The sequence below is a fragment of the Gasterosteus aculeatus genome, chromosome 4 (assembly GCF_964276395.1).
Source record: "Gasterosteus aculeatus chromosome 4, fGasAcu3.hap1.1, whole genome shotgun sequence".
NCBI classification, from domain to species: Eukaryota; Metazoa; Chordata; class Actinopteri; order Perciformes; family Gasterosteidae; genus Gasterosteus; species Gasterosteus aculeatus.
Window position 1 is genome coordinate 22,087,410 of NC_135691.1, and position 27,661 is coordinate 22,115,070.

General features: G+C 42.3%; 1 protein-coding gene across 6 annotated transcripts in view; it reads left to right on the forward strand.

Moving 5' to 3' along the window:
• Positions 1-921: 921 nt before the first annotated feature.
• Positions 922-27,661, forward strand: part of kcnc2 (potassium voltage-gated channel, Shaw-related subfamily, member 2) — a 61,630-nt gene continuing 34,890 nt past the window's right edge. For 5 of the 6 annotated variants that reach the window (XM_040174534.2, XM_078101084.1, XM_040174535.2 and 2 more), the window contains exon 1: positions 922-4,649. In XM_040174534.2, the coding sequence (XP_040030468.2) occupies positions 4,095-4,649 (555 nt within the window). In that variant the 5' untranslated portion in view covers positions 922-4,094. Of the gene's footprint in view, positions 4,650-7,970; positions 7,994-27,661 lie in introns of all 6 variants that reach the window. The other variant, XM_078101085.1, reaches the window with a different exon arrangement.

The following is a 27,661-nucleotide window of genomic DNA, read 5'->3' on the forward strand; positions in this document are numbered from 1 at the left end:
AAATTAGTTTGGCTCTCTTAATTAGGAAAGCAACATTTAATCAGCTCAGTCGTCTTCCACTGGGACTTCTGCTTAATTCCATCCAAGGGCCTGTGTTTAGGAGGATTTCTTTTAAATTATTCTTGTAAATTACGGTTGGGACTGTTTGCCGCAGAGCCTGCATGAGCTGCAAAAAAACCTGCTCTTTAGGCAAACATAAACATTTAAAAACTTTAAAAAATATATATATAAACAGGTTAAAGCATTTATGAAGTATTTTGTGTAGAGATTCAATTTTTTAAGGGTTCTCAGACTTTAAATGCTTATTGACATAGATGACATGCTCTTTGAAGCATCTTATGAGTTGGCAGTAATTGCTGACTGATGGGCTTCTTCACAGTTTTGGGGGCTTGGCCCACACTAATGTCTCACAGTCAAGATGTCTGGACCTCTACTGCCTGAAACACTGTGTTCACATTTCAGTTAATGTGTAGTTATGGGTACATAAAGTATTCATCTGTCCTTACCTATCTGTACACATGTCAGTATTCTCTAAAAACTATGAAAAGGAGCACACAGGGCCCACTGAGCCTTTGCTTAGTGTCTCGTTGCCCTGTCACTGTTATAGAAATAAGATCTCAGCATGTAAGGGGCATTTGAAATACACTTTATTTTCCTACAGAGAACATTCCTTTTGGTCCCAGGACAGATGCTTCATCAGACACACTTTTAAAACTAGCATACATACAATCATGAACTCTTTATGCTTTTGCCCTAAAATGTATTTTTGTCCCACTGAGCATCTGCTTCTTGTATGGAACATGGAGACTCCTGTCCTGTGGCCAACATCCACTAGCTCTTTTCAGCACCATTTTATTATTTTATTCTTTTCAGAAAGTCCTATCCTGAATTATAACCAGCCAAGGCCATGCGACAACCCCCTGTGGGGCTGAACCTGTGGCTCTACTCCAGGAAAATGGACGGGCCATCACTTTTTTTTTTTTTCTTCTTCTCTCTCCAGGTTCCGATAAAGATCAACAATTGGGCTGCTCTACTTTAAGTGAAGATACTGCAGGCAGGGTGAAAGGGTTGGATGAAATAATATGTGCTTCCTGTGTTGGTCACTGTGAGGATGGCTGCTCATAGACAAGGACCGTCTTAAACCCACGATAGTCCCCAATGCTTCAACTGTCATAGTAAGACTGACAATTTTCAAAGTTTAACAATTTGTTTGTTTTAAACTGAAATGAGAAGAATCAAGTTGCGGCAAATGAGTAGATGGTACTTTTTCTGTCAGGTGCATTGACTGTTGTGCTACTTTACTCCTTGATGCAACACAACCAAAGCCAATCAACCTAAAGGTAACTGCAGTTTTTATAAATTACCAAACATATTGCTTCTTTATTTGTACAAAGTACTTTGTCCTTTAAAAAAAACTAACACTAAAAGATTAGTGTCTTTTCAAACATTTTCTGCAAGTATAACAAAATCTAAAGGGTCAGAAATATACAGTGCAGCAACTCCCAATGCTGTAAATTAATGAGATGGTGCACAAACAGACAATACCAACCATATGTATATTGCACAGTGATACACGGTGATATTGATTATGCACATGTCTAAATGAATGAGTGATGTGTCCGTTCTGGGGGTGTAGTCTTCACATGAGGACCAGGTGAAGCGGATGAGCGAGGCAGTGATGAAAACTAATAAGACGGAGAATACGTGACAGTTTATCTCAGTGGTTCCCAAACTGGAGATCGCGACCCCCAGAGGCGGCCCCCCAAGGGCCGACAGGGGAGTCACGGCTTCATCACCAACCCTGAATAGTAAAAAGAAAAAACGAAAGCGAGATGAGGACTTCACATGTCATATATTTAACCTATCAGCCCTACAGGCTAATGGCTTTTTTGACTTCCCGATTTCCTAATTAAAGCCCAATTAATCGAGTTTAAAATGCTGAGGAGCCATTAAACACTATGGCCTTCCAGGGTCAAACACAACAACCATGAATCCACGACCATTATACCTGAGCTCATTCGTTGTTAGTAAAGCGCCACCCGAGAGTGCAAAAAAGAAAATATTTGTTGTCTCTTTCACCAAGAACAACCATTATTTTTGGAATATTTGTATTAATCGAAAGTCATATTCAAACCCAGAATTCAAAATCAGAAGTAGTATTCAGAGCCGATTTGAACGAGACAAGTAAAGAGTAATTGGCATACTGAGAGGCCACAGTTTTACAAAGCGGCCTTACATCAGGGAGTGATGCATGTAATTATGAGCAAACTGCCTGCTGTGTCTCTGCATTGATTGAGCTGTGCTTAGATTCCCTGAAGATGTTACAATTTCCTCCTCACATACTGTGGAAAATGGAGGATGCAGAGAGAGGCATTATTTTAGCATTTCTCTCTGACAGATGTTTTATATCAAAGCTTCTTTCCGTGCTAGGAGGACAACGAGAGAAGGAGATGACGTCTGAACCCCCCTTTTCAAAATTGAATATCAAAAGGTGAACCTGCCAACAGACTGATGGAGGATCTGTGTGTAACTTCATCTTTTCTCTGCTAAAACGTCAACATAAAAAACATATCTGGATTTTAATACGATGGTAATCGTAAAATATATATATATACACATCAAATATATTGAGCTGTTATGAAATGATGACATAGCATGAGCATATTTCTGTCCTCCACTTTAAGCTATTGCCAATGGCAATAGGCGAAGCATTTAACTTAAATCCTTACCAGTGTGAAATTATGAGACCAATAGCAATTCTCATTGGTGCGTTAGACCAGAGTGGATCTTAGATCAGAAGATGATACAAACTGCAGAAGATGCGCTAATGTCTTTGTGAAGTCTCTTTGTCTCACCTTTCAAAAAGGGTCCATCCATCCATCCATCCATCAAACTGCTTATCCAACTTCAGTCGAGAGAAAGGGTACACCCCGGATTGGTCGCCAGCCAATCGCAGGGCTACACAGAGACATACAACCATTCACACACCTACGGGCAATTTAAAGTCCCCAATCAACCTGATCCCCAGAGCATGTCTTTGGACTGTGGGAGGAACCCGGAGAGAACCCACGCAGACACGGGGAGAACATGCAGACTCCACACAGAAAGGCCACTGGGCGGAGTCCAACCCATCGGAATATAAAACTGAACTCATATAATATAATATAACACTGGACTCAGCTCTGTACTCCACCACCACTGCTGTGCACCTGTAAGTCAAGGGAGCACTGGTCACGTGTATTTGATGCTGTCAGGGAAAACAGGGATTTGTGTACACGTGTTAAGAAATGATGCTGATGCTCAAACACAAGGCAGTGCTGTTCCCTCGTTCTGTACTTCCTCTCCCGTCAAACACACATTCATCCCGTAATCATAACCCACTGGAACAGTTTGAGGATATAAAAAAAACAACGCAAGGGTGCTGTTGAAGAATGACAGGCCTCAATTCAAAGACAAACACAGTTCTTTCTGTAAATCTTTACTTTTTATTAAAAACGGTTTAGAACAACTATCTATTCGGGACTAAAATGAACATTGTTCTGCCAGCACATAAAATGGGTTTTGTTATTTTGATATTGAGGTTGAATTAAGAATCTCTTTCTCGGGAGGCTCCTGTTGTTTTTTTCGAGCCAAGACGATGAAGTCAGCGCGAGAGACGATTCATTTCCCCGAAGCCAGAAACAAAAGCGTTACATCTCTTTGAGTAACGAGCACGACGCTGACGCGCGGCCGTGCGTATTTGGAGAGGGCAGGGACGCCACAGACTCACATCAGCTGCAGCGGCGCAGTCGGGTCGGAGCCCCCCGTCCAGCACTCAGCTGTTCAAACACGCGACCACCTCAATCTACACAGACGTCTTTTCACTCGCAAACGATGGACCCCTCCCCTCCTCCCTCTCCCCAAATAGCCGCAAACATGTCGGAGGAGTGCAACGGGAGACGACGACGATGATGCGCACCCTGGCCAAAATCCCGGAGCTTTTTTTTGAACAGCTCTGTGGGTGCGCGCGCGCGCGTCGGGCTCGCCGTTGTTACCTCCGGACTGCACTCGCCAACTTCCCCCGCTCTCCATCAAGTCATGTCTGATACAGAGCAATGGGCAAGTTTGAAGACAACGAGAGGATAATCCTCAACGTCGGGGGCACCAGGCACGAGACCTACAAAAGCACCTTGAAGACCCTGCCCGGGACGCGCCTGGCCCTGCTTGCCTCTGACTCGGACGTGGACTCCGTGCTGGATCAACTGCAACAAGTCCCAGGATTCATCGAGTACAACGCTGGGAACAACGAGTACTTCTTCGACCGCCACCCGGGCGTCTTCTCCTACGTGCTCAACTACTACCGCACCGGGAAACTGCACTGCCCGGCGGATGTGTGCGGACCGCTGTTCGAGGAGGAGCTCTCCTTCTGGGGCATCGATGAGACGGATGTGGAGCCCTGCTGCTGGATGACTTACAGGCAGCACCGCGACGCGGAGGAGGCTCTGGACGTGTTCGAGCTCAACGTGGACAACGGGGAGGATGAAGAGGAGATAGGGAAGAGGCTCGGCATCGAGGACGTGGCCTCCGACGGTAACGGCAGCCTGTGGAGGAAGTGGCAACCGGTGATCTGGAATCTATTCGAGGACCCGTACTCCTCCAGAGCGGCGCGGGTAAGGGCGCACGGCTGCAGAGTAACCCCCTTTGTTTACACCCCCCCCTCTCACCTTCTATTCATTCACAGGAACACCTCAGTTCAAACTCAAATTTCCCAGAAACTGTTAAAAAAAATGTAATTTAAGTTGGTCAAAAGTGTCAGAAACCTTGAAACGAGTTCTTGCAAGTGGTATGACTCATCTCTCACAACCATTGGGTGTGAATGATGCTGATGCAGTCCATGTTTACCGAAGCAGTCTGCCTTATGTCGACTCATTTCAACATCACACCATGTAAGAGCCTGATTTGAGAACAGGTGCAATAACCAGCAGATTTCCCTGCCTATATTTCCCGTCTATAGCAAACAAAGTGTTAACACCGTCAGGTTGGATATTGACAGCTGTATTTACCTGCCTTGCCAAACAAAGTCTATAGCCCAAATGTGTTGCCCTCTGATGCTGGTTATTTTAGTCATGCATCGTATATCCGAGGTTACTCTCATTTGGCTGTTGCATGGCTCTTGTTAACAGTCACTGTGATCAGAGATACTTGAGTTTTTTTTGTCGATGCATTCGAAATGTGTGAGGCCAAAATGCGTGCAGTGTCTCATACCAGGATTAAACGAAATGTTGGTCTATAAACCACATGTGGCCTTTTCTGAGTTAGCTTTTTGATCATTGATTAATTTTTTTAAATACTTGGGCACAATGGTAATGTGTATTGTAAATAGCTAAAAATATGTTTAAACTGTTAAAAAAATCACCAAACACCAGTTATTTTCTGATATTATAAATCAATTTCAGCTAGTCAAATACTTCAAAATTCAGTTTGTCGAATAGCCTTAACTTCATCAGTTATTTCTAAAGAACAATCACCTGGTGGCTGTAATTTCATGTTGTGTGAATGGAAATGAATGCCAATGGGATGCAAAACATAACAATGTACTAGCTGAACTGTTGTAAGGAGGATTAGTGTACTTAAAACAACTGTTGTAAAGATATAGTGAAGCAACGTCTACCTGAAGTCCCTCTGTGCATGTTGCAATCAGAGTTTCTCCCCTGGCTGCACGTTCTTCATACTACCACCAAAAAGAGAGCAGAGTATTACGAGCAACGTCTTTCTCCCTATTTATTATGCACAGGTAGCTTTTTAAACAGGATTCCAGCGTAAACATCCTGATTTTACATTGGTCCATCCATCCATCCATCCATTGTCAAACCGCTTATCCTGCACACAGGGTTGCGGGGGGGCTGGAGTCCATCCCAGCGAACTTCGGGCGATAGACAGGGTACATCCTGGATTGGTCGCCAGCCAATCGCAGGGCTACACAGAGACACACAACCATTCACACTCACATTCACATTCACACATCTACGGGCAATTTAGAGTCCCCAATTAACCTGATCCCCAGAGCATGTCTTTGGACTGTGGGAGGAAGCCGGAGAACCCGGAGAGAACCCACGCAGACACGGGGAGAACATGCAGACTCCACACAGAAAGGCCACTGGGCGGAATCGAACCCAGGACCTTCTTGCTGTGAGGCAACAGTGCTAACCACCACGCCACCGTGCCGCTGATTTTACATTGGTCCTGAGAAAAAAAAAAGTTGACATAGAACCCATCAACTGAAATGTAGAGTTATCCCGGATGATTCCCAGAAAACAGTCAGTGACGTGTTTGGCTCGATTCAATCAATATGTAGTTGTTTCCTCCTTTGCTGGATCCCAAAGTCTTTGTGCCATCATTTGGCTTGAGGATGGCGTATCAGGATTGACCTCATTGCAATCCATCAGGGTTACACATTCCGTAGGGATTTGTCTTTATGTGTGAAAGAAATACAGGATGTGTGCTTTATAATTAGAAGATACTTCCAGAGTGTGATATTTGAACTCTATTACACCCATCATCCCTAAAGCTAAATTTGAGTTTTTTTTAACTTTACAGGCACATCTTGAAATTCTTCACTATTTAACAGTCTGTGGTCCCTTGTATTCTTCCACCAGATAACGTTTTATGGTATCACCCTGCAAACGGAGAAACTAGTGGGGATGTGAATGTATTGAGTTCACTGATGTATGTTTACATACATTGTCTCCACGCACAACACCCAGCCAGCATGCACATTGAGAAATTAAGTCAGGCCACATTTCCCTGCCACCAAAGCACACCGACGGCAGCATCTGTCGTCTTGAAGAGCCTCCAGAGCTCCGTTGTCTGCGTGTGAACCACGTTCCCCGGTGGCGGTTGTGGTTCACCTGCATTCACATCAGGCCGACGGATGCCGCTCTTCCTTGATGCCTTTGTATGATTAGTTAGGCAACCAGCTTTTGGCTAAACCTTTTACTGTAGCTTCCATACACAGAAAACAAGTTAAGTGTATGTGTGTGAGAGAACGCATGGTGCGAGGAGAGGGAGCGTCGTAGAGGACACCCTGGGGTGCACTATTTTGCGCCCTGACGTCACATTTGTAGACAGAGGGTGTTGAATTATCCTCCAGAAGAAATATAGGGTGGGATTTCAGCCATGTGACCCCTTAGTAGCCTGTGAGGAGGCTCTTTACTACCAGACAATCCATTGTCATTAGCAGAAAGGCTCAGAGTCATTTTAGACCATTAGATGCGCTAAAGACAACTTTTATTTTAAAAAAAGAATTACTACTACAGTGTTGAAAAGTAGCCTTGATTTAGAAAACTCGATGTAATCCAAAACCAGACCAAATCAAAAAGGTTTGCCGACCCAATTCTGTATGCTGTGTTCTCAGTTGGGTGCCTCTTACACTATATATACACTATTCTAAAAATAAAACAAAACTCAAGAGAAAACAATTCATTCATAAATCAAACAAATCAAGAGGATGTGGGTTAGCATATTTTCAAATCTGGTAACTGAGCACCACCACTGTATGTCATGGTCTCATTTTATTACAACTACAATACATTTGACTTTATATAACAATTAATTAACTTCACTACCAGCATAATAACTGACATCGGGCTGCTGCTGTGTGTTGGCTCAGCTGGGCCGTGGGAGAGCCTGTCTGTTTCACCAGGTAAGCTGAACAGGCCCTTTAACCGACCGGTGTTCATCTGCCAGCGGGAGCAGAGGTTTTTTCCCTGTTCTCCCACCGCTCTCCGTGTTTCCTCTTTGATCTGCATGCAGTGTGTGCCTAACAACGTCTGTCGCTGTGTGTTCACTTGTCTAGAAAGCATTTTCCTGTTCATGATTTGGATTTTTCAAGAAAAGAGTGGGAGTACAGGCTTTATATTTGGCTCTGTGTGTAGATGTATGTATTCTCCAATGTGTTAATCTGTTTGTTTGTTCCTCTCATATCTCTGTAGTTGGCCATTGCTGGATTGGGATGGTAACAAAAAAAAACCAAAAAACAATAACATCACCGTTGTCATATTCCATGTCTGCACTCTAAGGCAGAGGTTTATCCAATGCCTGACTTTGAAGTTCCCCCCTTTCCCACACACACCTCACCATCTCCCACCCACGCATCCCCCGCCTCACCTCCCCATGCTGCCATGAACCCATCTGAGATTGCAGCTTGCTTTCTTCCACTTTAGAGGTTAAAAACCCAAACCGTCTGGGTGCTGCCTGCCGCACGCCTGAAGATACACATCCGGGCTGCACGCTCAGCCGGCCTGTTGTCATGGCAACATCATCGCTCATCCCCACGGCCTGTTTTCATTGAGATCCGTCCATGAAACTGATTTCAGAAACCTGCTCGACCATGAACCCGTATTGCTCAATAACCCCTTGCGTGCAAGCTTGTTTTTTTTAGGCAGCAATGCAAACATCAGAAAGGTTGTTCACCAACACAACCAATCCTCATGTGCACGTCTCTTTAACTGCTTTTCCTTACTGCTGTCAGATGCGATAGGTGGTGATGTGCATCAGCGTCTTTACTTTTTGTTCTTGTCTAGCGAAAGCTACAGGTGAGCAAGGGCCTTCCGGGCTCATCAGAAAGCCCAGTGGAATCAGGGTTTGATGTTACAAGAGGCCAGGAAACGTGGCTGATCCGCTGCGAACAGACGGCACGGCCTCGCTGAGTAAATTCAGTCTGACGTGTAAACAGCAGCAGACCTGACGGGTATGAGACGGGCAAATGGATGCCCGAGCATGGGCGGTGACGGCACTCCGCTGGGCATGTTTGTAGCTGCCGCCAGCCAAGTTAATTGGCCCTGCCAATCATCATCCTGTGCTGCTTTAGATAATAGCACAGTGAGCAGGAGCAGTGTGGACGGCTTTAACACTTCTGGTTACTACTAAGGTGTAATGTCTCTTTTTTTTTCTCCCATCATTTGGTGGTGCTGCTGTTGGTAAGCGCCCATCACTGAGGTGTTCATACACTGCATGTTTGCATCTATCAGCCGTCAGTGAGAGCTGTAATAAACCACTTTGACTTGAACGCAGCTGCGCTGGTTGCTGCTTGGTTTAGCCACTGCAGAAAATAAGAGCTCGTGCCAACTTAATCGAAAATAATACAACGTAGAGTCATCACTTTTATACTTTAAAAAGTGGTGATGTAGTGAGCGTCCACCCCCAACAGATTTTTGTGCAAATACAAAGGGAAAGTGATGCCTATTGTATAGTTAAAGAAGGAGACTCTGTATGCATGGTTGGACCGATGCCTCACAGTTGTACAGTATACATGGCATCCTTCTTGCATTTCTCTCTATCTCTCTCCCTTTTTTGAAAATAATAAACTTAAAAAGGTCTTTTATTACATTTGCGTTGAATAGTTTAAAATTCTATTTGAAAACCTTTTGCCTTTGTTTTTTTGGTTTTAAGTATTCAATTTGTTTTTTTTCTACAGTTTAACAATTTAAACGAAGCAAGGCAGGAGACAGACATACAAACACCCCTAAGGATAAAATATATTATTGGTAACCATTACCATGAATATGTTCTAGAGGGAACGGTCTGTCTCTGCTCTCAGAAAGACCAGTTTTGCAAATAACCCCAGTCGGCATGATTTGCATTTGATCATGAACAACGCATTTTTAAGCATGAGTGCATGTATGACTTTTCATGACGGCACCGCTCCTCGTTGTCTCATTAGCGCTCTCAGTCCAAGTGCTGCCTTTGTTAACCACCAAACTTCTTCCTACAATTTACAGGCCGGGTTTCTACAGGCGCATGCCTGACAAAACTCGAAAAAAACAGCACACGGGTTGATCATCAGATAGTGTTAAGTGTTAAAACGTTGTGTTTTTGTTGTGGAAATGTACGAGTAGTGAGCAGTGTGACAGTCACCTCAAAATGGAAGAGATGTGGGTGGTTTTCATTAAACGCATACGACTCAATGTCAGCCAAATTGGACATGGTTTATTGCTAAATTTCCGAACAGAAAATTGATGTCACCCAGTGCTGTCAAAACCAGAGCGGATCACAGACAAGGAGAGTGGTCTTCTTCTTTGATGTAATCTAAGCAGGCGGACACCGGGCCAGACACTGGATTATATGGTGGTCAGAAGTGCCCTCAGGAATGGATTAGACAAGAGTTCAATAGCATGCATATATGGATGTGGTGGCATGCGTGCTAAGGATGTGCCTCCCACCCCCATACGAACACCAAGAGGGGTCCCAATGTGATTCACTAGCAATTTGGGCTTGTTGCTGAATAATTAATAATAATAATAATAATAATCAATCACTCAAGTGGAAAAAGACAACGCAATGACTGAAAGTTCTTTTCTCTGGCATCAACTGCAAAACCCTGACGCTCACGCATTAAAAGGTAATTAGTAAATCAGACTGTCAGACTGGCTGGTTTGTGTTTCCATTGCATGACAATATCCCAGCTGACTGGCTGAGTCGCTGTCATATACAGAATAGCAGGAATTCAATGAGACCAGTGTGACATTCACAAAGGTTCTCAGTCAATAGAGTTTCTGCTTTTAACAGACTTCTGAGAAGATTCTTACAATTAAGAATTCCCCCTTAATGTTGAGACAAGTTGTAGATAATATTACTCACAAAGCATCTTAGGCCATATTACAACTTCTGAGGTAAAAAAAAAAGTGTTTACTGGATATTCATACTATACCTACCAAAACAAATTGTAGCACTTTAATTGTACTTATAATGGCTCTTATCGATAGCAAGTTGTAAATCGGATTATTTGACAAAATCCCGCCTTGTTTCTTGTTCTTCTGGGTTTGTATCCCTATGGTTGAATGCACTTATTAAAAAGTTGCTTTGGATAAAAGCGTCAGCTAAATGACATGTAATGTATTGCAATGTGAAGAGGCACAAAAATCCTCAAGCTGTGGACAGGTGCTGTAAATTAGCGTTTTGCTACAAACCCTAAACACAGGTCATCTAGTTCTTGTGCATAATTATTTGTCACAATTCTAATGCCGCTGTAATGTCCATATCAAATACAGAGGAAAAATGTAAAGTAGATGTTCTCAGAACACTGAATAGGGATGTTTGCAGTTCATTTTGTTGGAGATACAAACTCAAGAAAAATATGCATTCAATCAAATATTCAACTTGGAGTCATTTTTGTGGTTGTGCCTAAGGAGATGCTAAGGGTCAGTTCCCTAAAAAATAAATGACTCATTGGATCCTAATTAAGGATTCAAATCAATTTTCGTGTCAAACATACAATAGTAATAGTAATAGTTTTACTTCCCATTGTAAATTGATCACCTTTCATAATGCCAGCGTAGTAAAAAAACATTGTCTGTCATCTTTTCAACTTATGGTTCAATCACCAATTGGTCCAACCCTGATATGCTTTAAGATAGAAAACAATCTAAATTCCTGTCTGTCTACCTCTTCTGTACTGAAGATTCATCCAGCCTAATTAGCCAAACAGACTTCAAACCTTAAGTATTGAGAAAGCTTTTTCCCTATTGAGTTACGCACATTGGGTAGAAACGCACCCACAGAGCCCTGCAGACTTTACAGTCAGACAGGTGTTTACTCATCCTCAACATCATCATAGATAGTGTAGAGGATGAGGATGTTGTATTGCACAGGAGACCTGGATGAAAGCACACGCTGCAAACAGAAGAAATGTCACACACGACGACTGCAGGGGCAAGATGTGTGCAGAAGGACGTCGTAATGACGTTGACTGGCTTTGACAGCGTCAGTTGCCATGGAAGCCGTAAAACGTGTTCTTTCTTTCCCTAAATAGTATTTAGCAGCTCCCTTGCTAACTTTGTGTGATGTAGGTGGCGCTCCTGGTCATCCTGCCATTCAGTTCTATCCAACAATCACTTACAGTTTCAAAGGCCGACGCTTTGAAGAGGATCTAATGCAGCCACATTTGAACAAGCTGGGCTCAATTGGAGACCTGTGATATCGAATCAACACAACAAGAAAGGATATGGACAGAGCACGAGACAGATGGAGAGGCTCAGTGTCATGGCTACAGTTTGTACTGTTTTAGGCACTGCTCTGCATTCATGCCATTGCTGCTGCCATAGTCAATAGGTGCATTATGTTTTTTGGGGGGGTTGTCTGTCTGCCTGCCTGTCGGCTCATTCATCCGTCCCATTCTTCTAAGAGTGCTATCTCAGGGGCACATTTCCCAAATGACTCCAATTTCGGTGAAACATCCATCTCTCAACGATTAACTGATTACAATTTGTTGCTCAGAGGACATGAGGTAATCTCGTCTGCGTCTCGTTCTTGCCATATATTTTGAACACTTTGTCAGGATAAAGGGGAACATGGGGCTGACGTGGCGCAGGGGTGAAAATGGAGCGATGGGAACCACATGGTTGGCTGTTCGAGCCCCGGCTGCTCCATGTCCCATTTTGAAAGTGTCCCTGAGCAAGACACCTAACTCCTAATTGCTCCCTTGGCCAAACTGTAAAAAGCTGTGGAATGTAAGTCGCTTTGGATAAAAGTGTCAGCTAAGTGACATGTAATGTAACCCCTGTAAGTGTTTTTGATGTCTAACAATCAGTTTACCGATGAGGAAATAAATCAATACACACATTTGGATATTTGCCTGAAATAAGTCCTGTAAAATGGAGATGCCAGACTAAGCAGGAGGCATTCAGAAAGAAATATAAAAGGTCTTCTTGAATTTGAAGGTTCATTGTTTCAATAGCAGACTACCATCTTGAAATGAAGCAATGGCCTTAACCTTTAAACATTTGAAAGCTCTACACTAAGTTTGATTTGTTCAACAATTACTTTAATAGGAATGAAGGTGAAGCCTTTTGCTTTAGTTCCAACATCCATATAAAAAAAGACTATGACTCATTCAAAAATGTCACTTCTTGTTCTGTTGAATTGACTCCTTGGACCGACTGAAGTGAAAGTTTGGTGACCCTCACCGCACAGCAGCGCCGGAGCACATGTCTGTCTGAGTTTTCTTCTTTGGTTCACTGATACCGACCTGGCAGAACCAATCTTATTAGTCATTTTCTGCTAGATCCAGGCTCCTGGGGACATAGATGAGCCCTCCACTTCTGCAGCTCCCCTCTTCTTCCCAGGAGTTTGCTGTTAGCGGAGCTGGCTAGTCACGGCTGGGTGCATTTGCTCTTCAGTGAGAACCTCCGGGGGTTTGGCCCAGCACAAAGATAGAGTCCCGTCTTTGAAGGATGAGGCTAAAAGGTTCACGCCTGAAGAAATGTCTTTTCTCACTATATGTCTGCAACAACTCTCAGAGCTATTTGAGGCACACAGACTATTTAGACCTTCATTGTTATCCACGGGTCATGAAAAATACCAGTGTGACCAATTCCTCCTGCATGCTTTTCCTACTTGACAAATTCTTTATTGCATATGGAACAGACTTTAGTGCGAAATCAAGCAGTGTCGTAAAATGTTCGGTGGAAAAGTTGAATCCAATGAACTTTATGCAAATGTGTCCTTAGTTTGGACACAAGAACAAATCCAATTGGCAAAAGAAGCTTTCACCCACTTTCCTTTTGCCAACAAATACTCTAGATCTCCATGTCCAGGCCAGTGAATCTGGAGCCTGTGTTGGATGACACGTTGCAGATTTTTGGTTGCATCCGCATCCCACGCTGCACCTGAAACTTCTTTGCGCCGGATCGTCTTATATGGACTGGGAGAAAAAAATTCATGCAATCAAATTCAGCTGAGGCCAATTCCACGTCCTCCACCTGGCACCGTCCTCTGAGCCACTCCCCAATTCTGACCCCTCTGCAGCTGAGCTGCAGCCCACCGCCACAATATTGTAGACAGTAGTTTGCGCTCTCAAGTTTCCCAAAAATATGTAATTATGGCTTAGTTCTCTAACTGTAGAAAATGGTGTTTGACGGTGCCAGAGAACAGATACCTCTGGGTCAATAGATATGACAGCTTATAAGTAATGTGATCAGAGGTCAGAGCAACATAAATCAAAGCCTTCCAATAATATATCTGATGTGTTATCCTCACCTAGTCTAACAAATATTAAATCAATCAGATATTTTTTCACATGCCTTACAAAATGAATCGTATAACAATAGTTAAAGTATTTAAGTGGTACTATTACACATTTCCATTTACAATAACTACTAGGATGTCAAAGATTGGCCCTTACAGAAAAAACAAATAAAAAAACCTTAGAGAAATTGACAGGCATAGATGTTAAGATTTATGCTTGCTCTAAATGTAATGATGTTATGCTGTCTTTGCTGTAAGCCACAGTATATGAACAAAGGAATTTCATTTCTTCCAAGTTTAGCAGACAGATCAATCTCACAGACAATCAATTCATGCAAATTAGCAAATCACTTCTTAAAAAGCTCCTCTGCAGGTTCTCAAGTAGACATGTTGTGTAAGTCATTCATGATCTTTTGGCCCGAGGTGTTTTTTCGTGAATAAGCTTGACGTTCCCACAGGACGAATCAATGCTGGCAGGATGTGATTTGCCTAGGACTTTTCTCTACACTAAACAATTCCTCACCATAGCTTTGGCATTAACAAACTACCTCATGAGGGAAGGAACATTAGTTAGACGCTAGTTTGGCTCCCAATTAAACATCATTCTCTCAGGCTACGTTTGAAGTGTGCCTTCCAAGTACAGATTTGTTTTCGCCTGGAATGAAAACACAGCATTATTATCAGTAAAAAGGTTGTGGACTACAGATTTACTATTACTGTTTATTGTTGTTACAAAACACCTTTTTTATGGATCATTGCAGTGCAAATCTGAGTAATCCTAATTTTACCAAACACATATTTCCTGGTTTGCTTGACCTTTGGTTATTATAATGCTTTGTCCAGTAGCTACATTACCTCACAAATCAAGTCAGGTTGGCTTTCACAAAAATTGTAAACTCTTCTGAGTCTGATATTATTTTACCTTTTAAACCAAAATGCCTTCTTTGTTTAATCCAATGTCAAGTCCAGCACAACTTTAAATCAGTTTTATGAGCAAAGTAAAAAATGCTTATTTACGCTTTAATTGAAATGTAGATTGCAAATAAAGCAAACCTAAGATCGAATTAGCATTAGGAGCCCATGTGCCAGACGCTTTTATAAGCTTTACATTTACGCATTACACCCCCAAAAAGTAAGTGCCTATTTCTAAGTGTATTATAGATTCAATTATATAGATGACTTCTGTAACACGGATTACAGAATGCCCACATGTTCCTGCATTCCTAATTCACCAACGTCACAATGAAATAATGAAGAACAAACACTACATATATTGATTGTTAAATGAATTACTTCTCCATTAGAATTACATTCAGATACATATTTATTATTAGGTAAAATTTAGGTTCTATTCGATAGTGTCCGCAGTTTCATATATCAAAAGTGATGGCACAGTCTCGTCAAATCTGAAGTTTTCGAGCATTAAATTCATGAATCATTGCTAATCCAATTCACCAATGAACATATCTACACAAAACCCACTGGGTCAGTGGCGGTTCCTGTTTGATAAAAAGAATATCCCACTAAAAAGAACAGTCGACAAAGGCACGGTGCAAGTGTGTAGATATATATGCTTGGATTAGTATTAGCAGCACGAAAGAGTATTTATCAATGAAACATCTCCTGTCGCTGATGAAATTAGTATCAACATTAATCCTTCTTTACTATCACTCACATTCATCCTGTTTATGTGCTGATTTGACTGATAGTCCTTAATATGTGACTTTTCTGGTGGAAACATTCAGATTGTTCAAAACATACAAACTGCTATTCAGAGTCTATACTCCTAGTATAACATTTTTTAAGTGATGGGGAGTAAAGAATTATTTATTTAATTTGTATTGCATTTGTGTGAAACGACCATTCTGACTCCCTCCCACGCGAGCAATTTAGTCATTGACTCACACACATCTTCAGTGTAGCACGGATGAGAACATTACCCCTGTTCCTATCATAAACTACTCCAAAATGTATTTCACTCGTTTGCTGATAATACTCTAAAAGTCATTCACGGTACAGAAAGACTCCATCTGACACGGTGACGTCCAACCACATGCCACAGAGACATCCAAGCTGCTGCAGGTCATCCCACTGATCTGTCTGCCAGCTGGATCAAGGTTTTCATAATTAGAGAACAACCTGCCTTCAAACGGCTGCCTTGAAGTGAATGGTAAATGGACTTATACAGTATATACAGCTGCTTTCTGGTCTTCCAACCACTCAAAACGCTGCTTGTCAACATCCACATCATCATCTTCAAACATTGATGGCTAAGCCTTCAGGATCACGGATGTAGGTTTCTCAATGTTACGTAAAGAGCAGCATAGAAGACTGCAGAAGAATGCAATTACCTGTATGAACATCCCCCAACGCCTGGGGGCAACCCCCCCCCCCCCCCCCCCTCAGGCAACCACCATTGGACATAACCACCATCCACAGAAGCCTGTGGGCAGAGAAAGCACAAAGACTTCAGGAAATAAGCATAGTTATATTGGTTTATGATGCCAGTAATAGTGTGATTAATATTCATAATAATAATGATAATAATAATAGCAGCAGCAGTTGTCAGCAGGGACCGAGGTCCAGATATAACCAAGATCCATGGAAACCTGCGAGTACTGACACTGAGGCCCCCATGAACCGACATTTGCAAATGTATCAGTGGGCCAATCCGCAGAAAGTGCTCGATGTGCTACCTCAGTTTACGTTGTATTTACAAAACCTGCAGCTCATCAGGTAATCAGCGCCTTTCTCTGCCCACTAGACCGCACATTGCGAGCATTTCCACGCGTGAAAAGTGAATGGATTTTCTCTCTTTCTCTTAAGGATAAACCAGTCAAAATAGCAAAAATACAAATTCAGTCACAACAAAGTTGATGTATTATTTGAGCAGTAGTGGTGGGGAAATGCATGTATTGACTAGTGCGCTGTAGCAAAGCGTTGTGTACTTGTGCTGTGATACGGAGTGCAGACTGCGATAGTCCCGCAGCTGATGCTATGACTGTTTGAAACGATCCTGATGCTAATAGTTGTAATGTAGCGAGGAGTTTAACAACTGCTGCAATGGAATGTGAACGCTGAATTGGAGATGCAATGTCATCTTTGATTTCTTCCAGTAACTGTAATGTTGCATGGCTGCTTCATCTGTAACGCGTAATTATTTTGTGTTCAGACTGAAAAAGTGTGATCTTTGTGGCAAAAACCCTTTCAGCTCGTCTCCTTGGCCTGTGTCGCCGTCTGCCTCGGATTACTGCTGTCATTTCACCAAGAGGCATCCGTGAGGAAACCCGCATTCTGGTTTACACTGCTTTAAAAAGGTGCAGAATTTTCACCGCAAAAAGGAGGCGCACTTTACGCATCCCCTCCCATCTCTTTATGGGAAATGGGAAACCACTTCCCATCCTCCCGTAACACGGAAAAGCACATTTTTCCATTTTCACTTCCTGCGACAGGCAGTCTGCTCTTTCACCTCAGTGCCTCGCCACGCTTTTGCCCGCACGTTGAAGTGGGCGCAAAAGCGTTGAGAGTTGACTTTGATGCAGAAATCTGTGTTGTTTCAGACCATAGTACCTCCTGCATCTTCTGGAATGAGAACAGACCAGAGGTGCCGCCTTTATTTGAATTTCATGTACATTCAACTCCTGCTTATTTTGTGAGCATTCAGAAAGAGAAATGAAAAACACGGCTTTTGCCCTACGAATTACCATACTTCTTCAGGGGGGGTAATTTCAGGGTGGTTGGGGGGGCGCCCCCTTGATATAATTGTAAGGGGTATGAAAAACGTTGTAGCAGGGAAGCAAGCTGATGAAAAAAGAAAAAGTGACTGTCTATGCTATTTTAAAGTCCTCAGGTTGGGTCACCCAGAGACTGAGTGGGGTTTGATTCTGAGGTAGACCACTTGACTTTGAAAGGATTACACTTACACACTCGCCGAAAGTCCAAACTCTTGCTAGACTAAGACATTCTCAAGTGACATTCACAAAGTTCATATCTTTTGAACTTAATGCAAATAACGACTCCAGATTGAACATGTATGTCACTATTTGGCTTGCAAAGGTAAGAGCTGTTCAATTTGGGCATGAAGATATGGCTTATAAGTAATAACTGTGTAGGCTGTTTATAACTGACGGGGCCGAACCGAGTCAAAAGTGAGCAAAACCAACAGGATTATCGTGTATTGATCACAAACAAATATGTGCATACATATAGATCGTTCAAAACATTAGTCCTGGCTAGAATATAGACTAATCTGTTTAAAAATACTGAAAACACAACTCCAATAAGTTATACAATATTATATGCAAATGAGCCCAGAAAATGTGCACATGGCGTTGCATTTGTAACATTCCTCAGCAAAGCAAGGAGTTAACAAAGGAAACAACACACTGGAGAGCAAGCCGAGACGAGTAGAGTAGTAGAAGAGTAGAGTATAAACATATATAAAGAGTTTACCGCCGTGAATAAGTGGTAATCGACTCTACATGTTGTCCTCTATTCTAATCGACAGACATTACATACAAACTATGCGCCATGCGGTGCAATATTGTTCCATTGTGCAAAAAGCGATTTATGGGAGTAAAAACAATCTGGCGCTGCGTGAGTTCTTTAGGGCTACTAACGGCTGCAGTGTTGGATTTAAAAACCATGGCGTGTGTGTGCTCATGCTCACAACTCGGCATGTAAATATAACCCTCTCCTCTGTAGCACCCTCTTATTCCCGCCCTCCTCAGACACAGGCAATTATGCTATTCACTCTCTGCCACGCTCTACCTCGAACCATTACTCTCTTCCCATTAGGAAGTCACTTAAGCAGCTTGCAGGTGGAGAGCGCTGGTGGTGTGGAGAGGGTCTCTTTACCACACACTCTCACAGTGGTGGGTTTAAGTGGCTCTCAAAACACTGAGAAGTCTTAACCGGAGTCAGCTTCCATCCCCCACTTAGAAAGGAACGTTTGAGACTGCATTCTCCTGCCGTCCATATAAACACTTTTCTGAGCTTTTTTTATTTGATCACACGGTGAAGTTATTGACATTTAAATAAACAAAAAACAAACCGTGGCGTATAAAGAAAAGATAAAGAAGATTGTTATGACTAATACCTGTATTGTTTAATGCTGAGTACACCTTTTGCGTTTAAACCAATATGGTATCAGTGAATTGTAGATGCCCATCATGGTACTGAATTTCATGTATCGACATGTTAATACATACATTTTTAACAATTGTTTAGTCACATGATATACACATTAAGAAGGTTTTCCTTGGTCCAATAACTAGGTTGTGTGATGAGCAACCTCCTTGGTGACAAGGACTGGAGGAGCCCCGCCTTGACACCATCTGCGCAGCCCTGGTTCTCCGCCCTCGCCATCACATAATAACACCAATGTCCCCACGCCGGCCCCAGAAGCAGCCGTGCACGTACACTACTCACACTCACACACACACACGCACACACACGCACACACACATCTACAGTAGATATAGACTAGATTCACATTATCCCAGTGGTTCACAAACTTGTTCGGTCAGGGCCCCCCTTGAAGGATATAGGGACATTGTAAGACCCCCCCAACCGCACCCCTCCCATCACCCCCCCGAACAAAGAAGGGTCATTCCTTCTTTGTTTTGAATTAATTGCATTATAATATACAAACTCTTTAAAATAAAGTACATATTTACATTTACTTATCCACTCAACAGTTTTATTGATTTTCGTAAACATATTTTCAAGTAAATTTTCAAATATTAAAGTTCAAGTTGGGAACAGTGCAGAAACTTATATTTCCACATTTAAGGTTTCTCAGTGTCGCAATATCTCTTTTTCGCTGTCCCGATGGAGACACACTGACATGTGCGCACGCTGCCACCAGTGGACAGAGACCGCAAATTGGGAAAAAGAAACACTCAACCACAAATATTCTGGATGTGGGTTTAAGTTTTTACTTTTTTGTGCACAGAATGCCTCCAATATTTCTCTAGAAGGGAATGTTCTCAGAGTTTCCCTGATCAGTGATTATGTGTGGTGAGTCATCATGCATGCCTCACTAACTCTCAAAGGATGACTGCTGGCTTTGAGGTGTTTCCACACTGACAACATTACATTACAGGTCATCTAACTGACGCTTTTATTCAAAGCGACTTACATTACACTTGTAACCCACGGCTTTTTTTACATTTTTCCCAGGGAGCAATTAAGGGTTAAGTTTCTTGCTCAGGGACACTTCAACTTGGGACATGGGGCACTTGAACCACAAACCTTGTGGTTCCCAGTGCACCCTCTCTACCCCAGCGCCACGACGACAACATTAAATGCTTTAGCATGAAAAAAACTACATCTATAGCTATCAATAGTACCCGTTTGAAGTCCCATGCATACATCACATCTGTGAGACAAATTACTTGATCTTGTTTCCAAAAAATCCTGACGGTATGCAGGACCTTGCAAGTACCTTGGTTATATTTGACATAGTTTTCATTCTTTGATCAATCATGGACTTCCTGCCGTCTTTGGTATTCATTCAGTCTAATCTGCAGTTTGACCGTGGCTTATTTTGTTATGCTCCCTTTTCCATCAGTGAGAAACTTAAGGCCGACGCATAAACACATTTATTTTCTTGAACTCATGAGCCCTGGCAGTTAGAGGTGTGTCTAGAAACTTCTCTTCACACTTTTTTTTTAACTTCAAATAGGTCATCGTAACTCAATTGTAATGTCATTTTTTCTTCCATTATCCGTTGTTGTTCCTAGCTGTTGTTCATTAAACCATGTTAATCACATAATTAAACATATTTTTTCCGTGCAATATTACAAAAAAAGTCTTAATCTAAAAATTACAGCATAAATCTGTGCTAACACCAATGCCTTGTCAAACGTTATAGTTTATCATTAAAGGCCTACCATTACCTGAAATGAAAATGAATTTATTGTGAATCACATGCAGGAAGCAACTTCAGTGGGTCAGTATCGGAGCTGATACCTAAGAGACTTGGATCTGTCCTGTAGTTTCAATAATTTTGTACTTTTCAGTAAACTGTTACGGATTTAATACTGATTTCTTGATGAGCTAATGGCCATCGAAACGAGCCTTCTGTCACCTTGAAGTTAACAGGTCAACCCTGCTACACCAACTTGCCCAAAACAAGGCCAACTGCTTTTTTGTGAGGGCATGCTTATGCAACATGATGCTCTTGCTCTGCCCTGAGGTAAGACCAGTGATCAGGTGGGAACTCTGTAGAATTCATGAAAATATATTCAGTCATTTCTATCAAAATACTATTGAATCTACAATGATATTAACATGTTCGTGACCACTTGGTTGGCAGACGTCCTCTGCTGCAAGTCTGAGGACGTTTTCTTCCTTAGGGCCTAATGTTCTTCAGACAACGATATGGGCTAATGTATGTTTGGCCTCAGATTTCTGTTGGAACTATTTATACAGGACCTATTCTATGTGTTTAGGTAGTACCAGAGGATATAGAGGAGGCTGAATTGGATCATTTCTCTCACCTAAGAAAGGTGCACCTACAGACCCAATAAGCCTGAGTAGAGTTAGGACTCAAGGCTTTTTTATTTAGTTAAGTGTAATCTCTGATTTGATCTGAGGCCATGGTTCTCAGCAGGAAACCGATGGATTGCCTACGGATAGAAAATTAGTCCTTACCTCAAGTTAAGGACTTAGAGTACCTCAGGGTCTTGTTCGGGAGTTAGGTGAAGATGGAGGGATCAGAATACATTAAACAAGTTTGGTGCTTAACACATTTGTACTTTTGAACTCAATTCAATGCAAAATAAATTGATTTCTTGCTTTCCTCATTAGTTTTCTATAAAAGAACATTCAGCAGTTTCTTTTAGTTTAATTAGTTTTCAAGTAACGCACTACTTTCGATCCAAACTTCAATCGCTTAAGACTGAAAGTTTTCTCAGATGTCAATTGTGTTCAATTTTCTATTTCAGGAGTGTCCAATAGCAAGAATAAATGTGGAGTTAAGCCTGAGAGGAGACGTTGTACGAGAAGTTCCAGTAACAAGGACAGAGAGATATCGATAGGACTCTGGTTTGGACTACATCTGAGCCGCTGTGTACTCGTGCCAAGTACAAAGTGGTACTATAAAATCACACTTCTTTTTTCCCCCTAATCTGCTCCCAGAATCCTCATCCGTCAGCAGCTTCTAAACGTCCTCTGGCCTTTCCATTAAATTCAGGATAATTTTGTGTTTAATCCCAGATGGAAAAAAGGGAAAACAATGACATGGAAGACAATGTCTATTACTTCTACACAGTTTCCAATACATTTGGAGAAGGGTTGAGTGATCACGAAGAGAAAGCCCTGGGCCGGAGATAATTAATCAGTTGGATACATTTTTTTTTTCATGTCCTGGTAGAATATCTTACCCTGCTGCCGCAAGACAGATAAATTTGTATTCATTTGTGGAAGCTAGAAGTGTTACAAGCATTCTGAGACATCCTCCTCTTGTTATCTGTCTGTGTATGTTTAGAAATAACTATGTGGCCCCTGGACAACAGGAAAAAACGACCTGTTCAAAAATAAGATACCTGTAAATAATCTTAAGTATCTATTTGATGGCCTCATCTATATATTCTAACCTGTGACCCAGAACAATAATGGAATTATTAGTAATTCAGGACGATGGAAGAAGATTTGCTAGAGAAAGAATCTTTACTTCACTGGAAGTGTTCTATCTCCTTTAGTTCAACTAGTTCCCCTTCTTTACGGTGAGCAGGATTGCTCTTTAATAGCCAGCCACACTCTCCAGTCAGCATGTATTCCCTGCTCAGGTGAGCAGCAGAGCAAGCAGTCTCAACTGTAGAGGAGGCGGGGGTGATGATCAGGAACGAGAAGAATACCGTGGCGGAACACACAGACACACTGGGGGAGCGGCTCAAGTCTCCTGCGGCTGCCTTACTCGTCGCATTGACTTTGGCCTAAATTCACATTATTTAAGGTTTTCATAACATGGATCATCTTTGCAAACAATCCTAATCGTATCATTGTTTGGGGGGAAATTTATGGTGCCTCTTTGGTGTAAAGGGGATCCAGTTTTCCTGCTGATGTATTTACAGTTTCAACTAGTCTTGTGCATTTGTGTCAGCAGTTCAGATCCCACCAATATACGTTGTCCATCTTGATGGTCCTTTTGATGAATGATACTGTCACGGTGTACGTTCTTGGGGGGTAACGGAATAGGCAGGACACAGCAGGTTCGGTTGATAATCCTTTTATTTAGTTCCGTTGTCAATGCAGCGAGAGCTCCCAGCGTCTCACTCGCTTGTTCAGCGGCTCTGTCCGTCCTCCCGATCGCCCTTACTGCATTTTAAATAACAAAACCAACACCATCAATACACATTCAGCTCAGCTGAGGCCAATTGCCTCCACCTGGCACCGTTCCCTGAGCCACTCCCCCTCTCTCACCCCCCTCTGCAGACGAGCCAAAACCACGTCCGCCACCACAGATACATTTTATTTTTAATTTCTATTCATATTCATAACCCATCTTACCCCATAAAATACTGAATTGGTGTTTTGGCACATGGGGGAATTCAGTTTGCGCTGTCTCATATTCCTCTCACACACCATGGTAAGACGAAATGTGTGGCCGCGTTCCTCCATCTTCCTGGAATTGATCCTGTTGGAAGAGCCTATTTTTCAGTCTACTTTGAGGCGAAAAGCTTTTTTACACTTTTTAACGAGACCGTGTGGCTCTGGTTCCCCGGCCACAAAGACACACAAATACCAAAGATCCCTGTGAGAGCACATGTTGCTACACACAAGATGAATTCTGGATTTATATCGAGAAATACTTTTTTTGTCTGTTCTTTGTACAGCACTGCCGCCCTGTTCCCATGGCTTCGCTGGAGGTACGCTTCAGTTTGAAATGGGTATTTTTAGATTGGGTTAAAGTGTAAAATGGCTGTCCCAGCAGGTCAGATGTTATTCATTTGCAGTATTTATGGGATGAAGTAAGCAAGCTTCAGATACTTAAAAAGCTTTGCATAGTATAGAGCTCCAAGTAATCTCAATTCCGTCACTGCGGTGAAAAATTCTTTATGTCCCACAATTTGCGGGTATTGCAACATCTCCCTTTTTCTTTTGCTGGAAATATTTATTACAATTCCCCTGAACGTCTTCCGCTTCTATTAAAGAAAACAAAGCTCTAGCATAGATGTAATGCAGCTATTAATTACGAACGTATGTGCTGCAAAATGTTTCAGCCTCAATGTACTGTACAACCGGTTTGAAGATACACAAGCACAGCTTTGAAACCTTCTAAAGAAGTCATAATGGAGTTCCTCATCATGACGTGCGTTCCAATAAAAATATCTGCATGCACACCATCTGGAAACACTCTTTCCAGGGATGTAATGCACCTCCCCCACGTTAAGCCAGGAGAGTGTATCATTAATGAAAATATTCCAATTTGAATATTTGTAAGGCATAGTGCTCCGCCTGCTATCGAAGCTGCTGCTGTGTAGTCGAACCAATTTCTGGCCTCGGGACATCCAGTTCCCCCATATGGTTGAACGTCCAAGTGAAGCAGAATAATTTTGTTGGTTTGAAAGAGACTGAATGAATTTAAGGGCCCTTTTCTTTCACTTCCCTGTCGCTGTGACAACAAAACTCAGTGTCCCTTAGGGCCCGTTTTAAATGCTGTGATTGGACGCCTACCAAATGGAGGTGGAGGTGAAGGGGGTGGAGGGGAAGAGGGTTGATGTGTGAGATGTTTTTTACTCCAGCCTCATTGGTCACTATTTACACATAAAAAGGAGCATTAGTCATTGGTCATTAGTCATCTTATGGAATTATATAAATACCACTAAGAACCATTCATTTAGTATTGTTAGCTTTGCTTCAGAAACCAATGCAATTATTCATACAAATACTCGTATGACTGACACCACTGCTATCCCCAAAATAGTTAGTACACATTGGTTGTTCTGCTACAACTGCTGATCATCAGCTACAATGATTTCTATTATGTTTTTATTACAACTATTTAAGCTTTCCTAACAGGGTGCATTTTACTGGAATATAAACAATTACAGTACCAGCTGTAGCTTAGTGTAGTAATTCTTGGCCTTTGAAACATTAATACACAACGAAAGTTCGCTTTATGGTCTTTGACCAAGCTTTCAGTTTCAACTCATAATCTTTATCGGCAGATGGTTGGTCAAGTAAAGTCAAGTCATTTTATTTTGTATAGCCCATTATCGCAAATTACAAATTTGCCTCAGAGGGCTTTACAGTCTGTACACATACAACATCCTCTGCCCCGAAACCCACCATCGGCACAGGAAAAACTCCCCAAAAAATGAAAAAACCCTTACAAGAGGGAAAAAAGGGAAGAAACCTTAGGGAGAACGTCAGAGGAGGGATCCCACTCCCGGGATGGACAGACTACAATGGATGCCATGTGTACAGAATGAACAAAGTATAATACATGCAATTCCTATGACAGAAATGATAGTAATGAAGTAGTTGTGAGTAGTAAGCCAGGCGCACAGCAGGACCACTGCAGGGACAACCACCATCAGATAGAACCACAATCCACAGAAGCCTGTGGGGAGGGAGAGCACAGAGATTGTAGGAGAGGGTAATGTCGGTTTATGAGTAAAGTAATATGATTAATATCTAAAATAATGATGATGATGATGGCAGCAGCAGGCGTCAGCATGGCCACGGTAGGTGTCAGGACCAGGGTCCCGAAGGAACCACGATCTACGGAGACCTGATAGGGAAGAAAGCACAAAAAAAAACTCCCGGAAAGAAGATGAATTAGTCATGTGCATTAATAAAACTTGAATTATGGTAGAACGAGAGCGTGAGAGAGGAGCTCGGTGTGTCCTAAGAATTCCCCCGGCATTCTAAGCCTATAGCAGCTTAACTAAGGGCTGGTCCGGACTAACCTGAGCCAGCCCTAACTATAGGCAGAATCAAAGAGGAACGTTTTAAGTTTTACTTTAAAAGAGCTGACCGAATCTGCCCCCCGGACTGAAAGTGGAACCTGGTTCCACAAAAGAGGAGCTTGATAACTGAAGGCTCTGGCCCCCAGCCTACTTTTTAAAACCATAGGAACAACAAGTAACCCAGCATCTATGGAGCGCAGTTGCCTTGTAGGGCAATACGGTGTTACAAGCTCTTGAAGATACAACGGTGCCTCACCAGCAAGTGCCTTGTAGGTGAGGAGAAGTACCTTAAAATCTATTCTTGATTTAACAGGGAGCCAGTGCAGAGAAGTTAATACAGGAGTGATATGATCCCTTTTCTTAGTTCTTGTTAATACACGTGCTGCAGCATTCTGAATCAACTGGAGAGGCTTAAGAGATTTACAAGAGCAGCCTGATAACAAAGAGTTACAGTAGTCCAGTCTGGAAGTGACAAACGCATGAACTAATTTTTCTGCATCACTTTGAGACAGGAAGTTCCTGATTTTTGATATGTTACGTAGATGAAAATAGGCAGTCCTTGAAGTCTTCTTTATATGCGAGTTGAAGGTCATATCCTGGTCAAAGAGAACTCCCAGATTCCTGACGGTGCTGCTAGGTACCAGAGCAATTCCATCCATAAAAACTGTATCACGTGACAGCTGGCTTCGAAGGCGCTCTGGGCCTATCAGGATAACTTCCGTTTTTTCTGAGTTTAGCATCAGGAAGTTGCCGGTCATCCAAGTTTTGATGTCTCCAAGACATTCTTGAAGTCTAACTAACTGGTCCGTCTCTTCTGGCTTGATCGACAGATACAGTTGGGTATCGTCTGCATAACAATGGAAGTTTATGCGGTGTTTCCTGATAAGATCGCCCAAAGGAAGCATATAGAGGGTAAATAAGATCGGTCCAAGTACAGAACCTTGTGGGACTCCGTGACCAACATTGGTGGTCTTTGAGGATTCACCGTTTACAAGCACAAACTGGGATCGGTCCGATAGGTAGGATTTAAACCAGCTGAGTGCAGTTCCTTTAATACCAATTAAATGTTCTAGTCTCTGCAACAGGATACAATGGTCTATGGTATCAAATGCGGCACTGAGGTCCAGCAAGACAAGAAAAGAGATGAGTCCTTGGTCCGATGCAAGTAAAAGATCATTCGTAATTTTCACCAGTGCTGTTTCTGTACTGTGATGCACTCGAAATCCTGACTGGAAATCCTCGAACAAAGCATTGTTTTGTAGAAAGTCACATAATTGATTTGCGACGGATTTCTCAAGGATCTTAGAGAGGAAGGGAAGATTAGAGATAGGTCTGTAGTTAGCCAACACCTCTGGAGCAAGAGTAGGTTTCTTAAGAAGAGGTTTAATTACAGCTACCTTGAAGGACTGTGGTACATGTCCTGTCAACAAAGACAGATTCATAATATCTAATAAGGATGTGCTAACTAAAGGTAAAACTTCATTAAGCAGTTTGGTCGGAATCTGATCCAAGAGACAGGTAGAAGATTTAGACTTTGAAAATAAAGAAGTCAGTTGATCAAGGTTGATGGAAGAGAAGGCATCCAAACAGGCATCAGGGCCCACTGCTGCATCCAAGCTTCCTACATCGGAGGACAGGTCGCCACTGGTTGAAGGCAGGAGACCATCAATTTTCTCTTTGATAGTCAGAATCTTATCATTGAAGAAGTTCATGAAGTCGTTACTAGTGAGGTCCAAAGG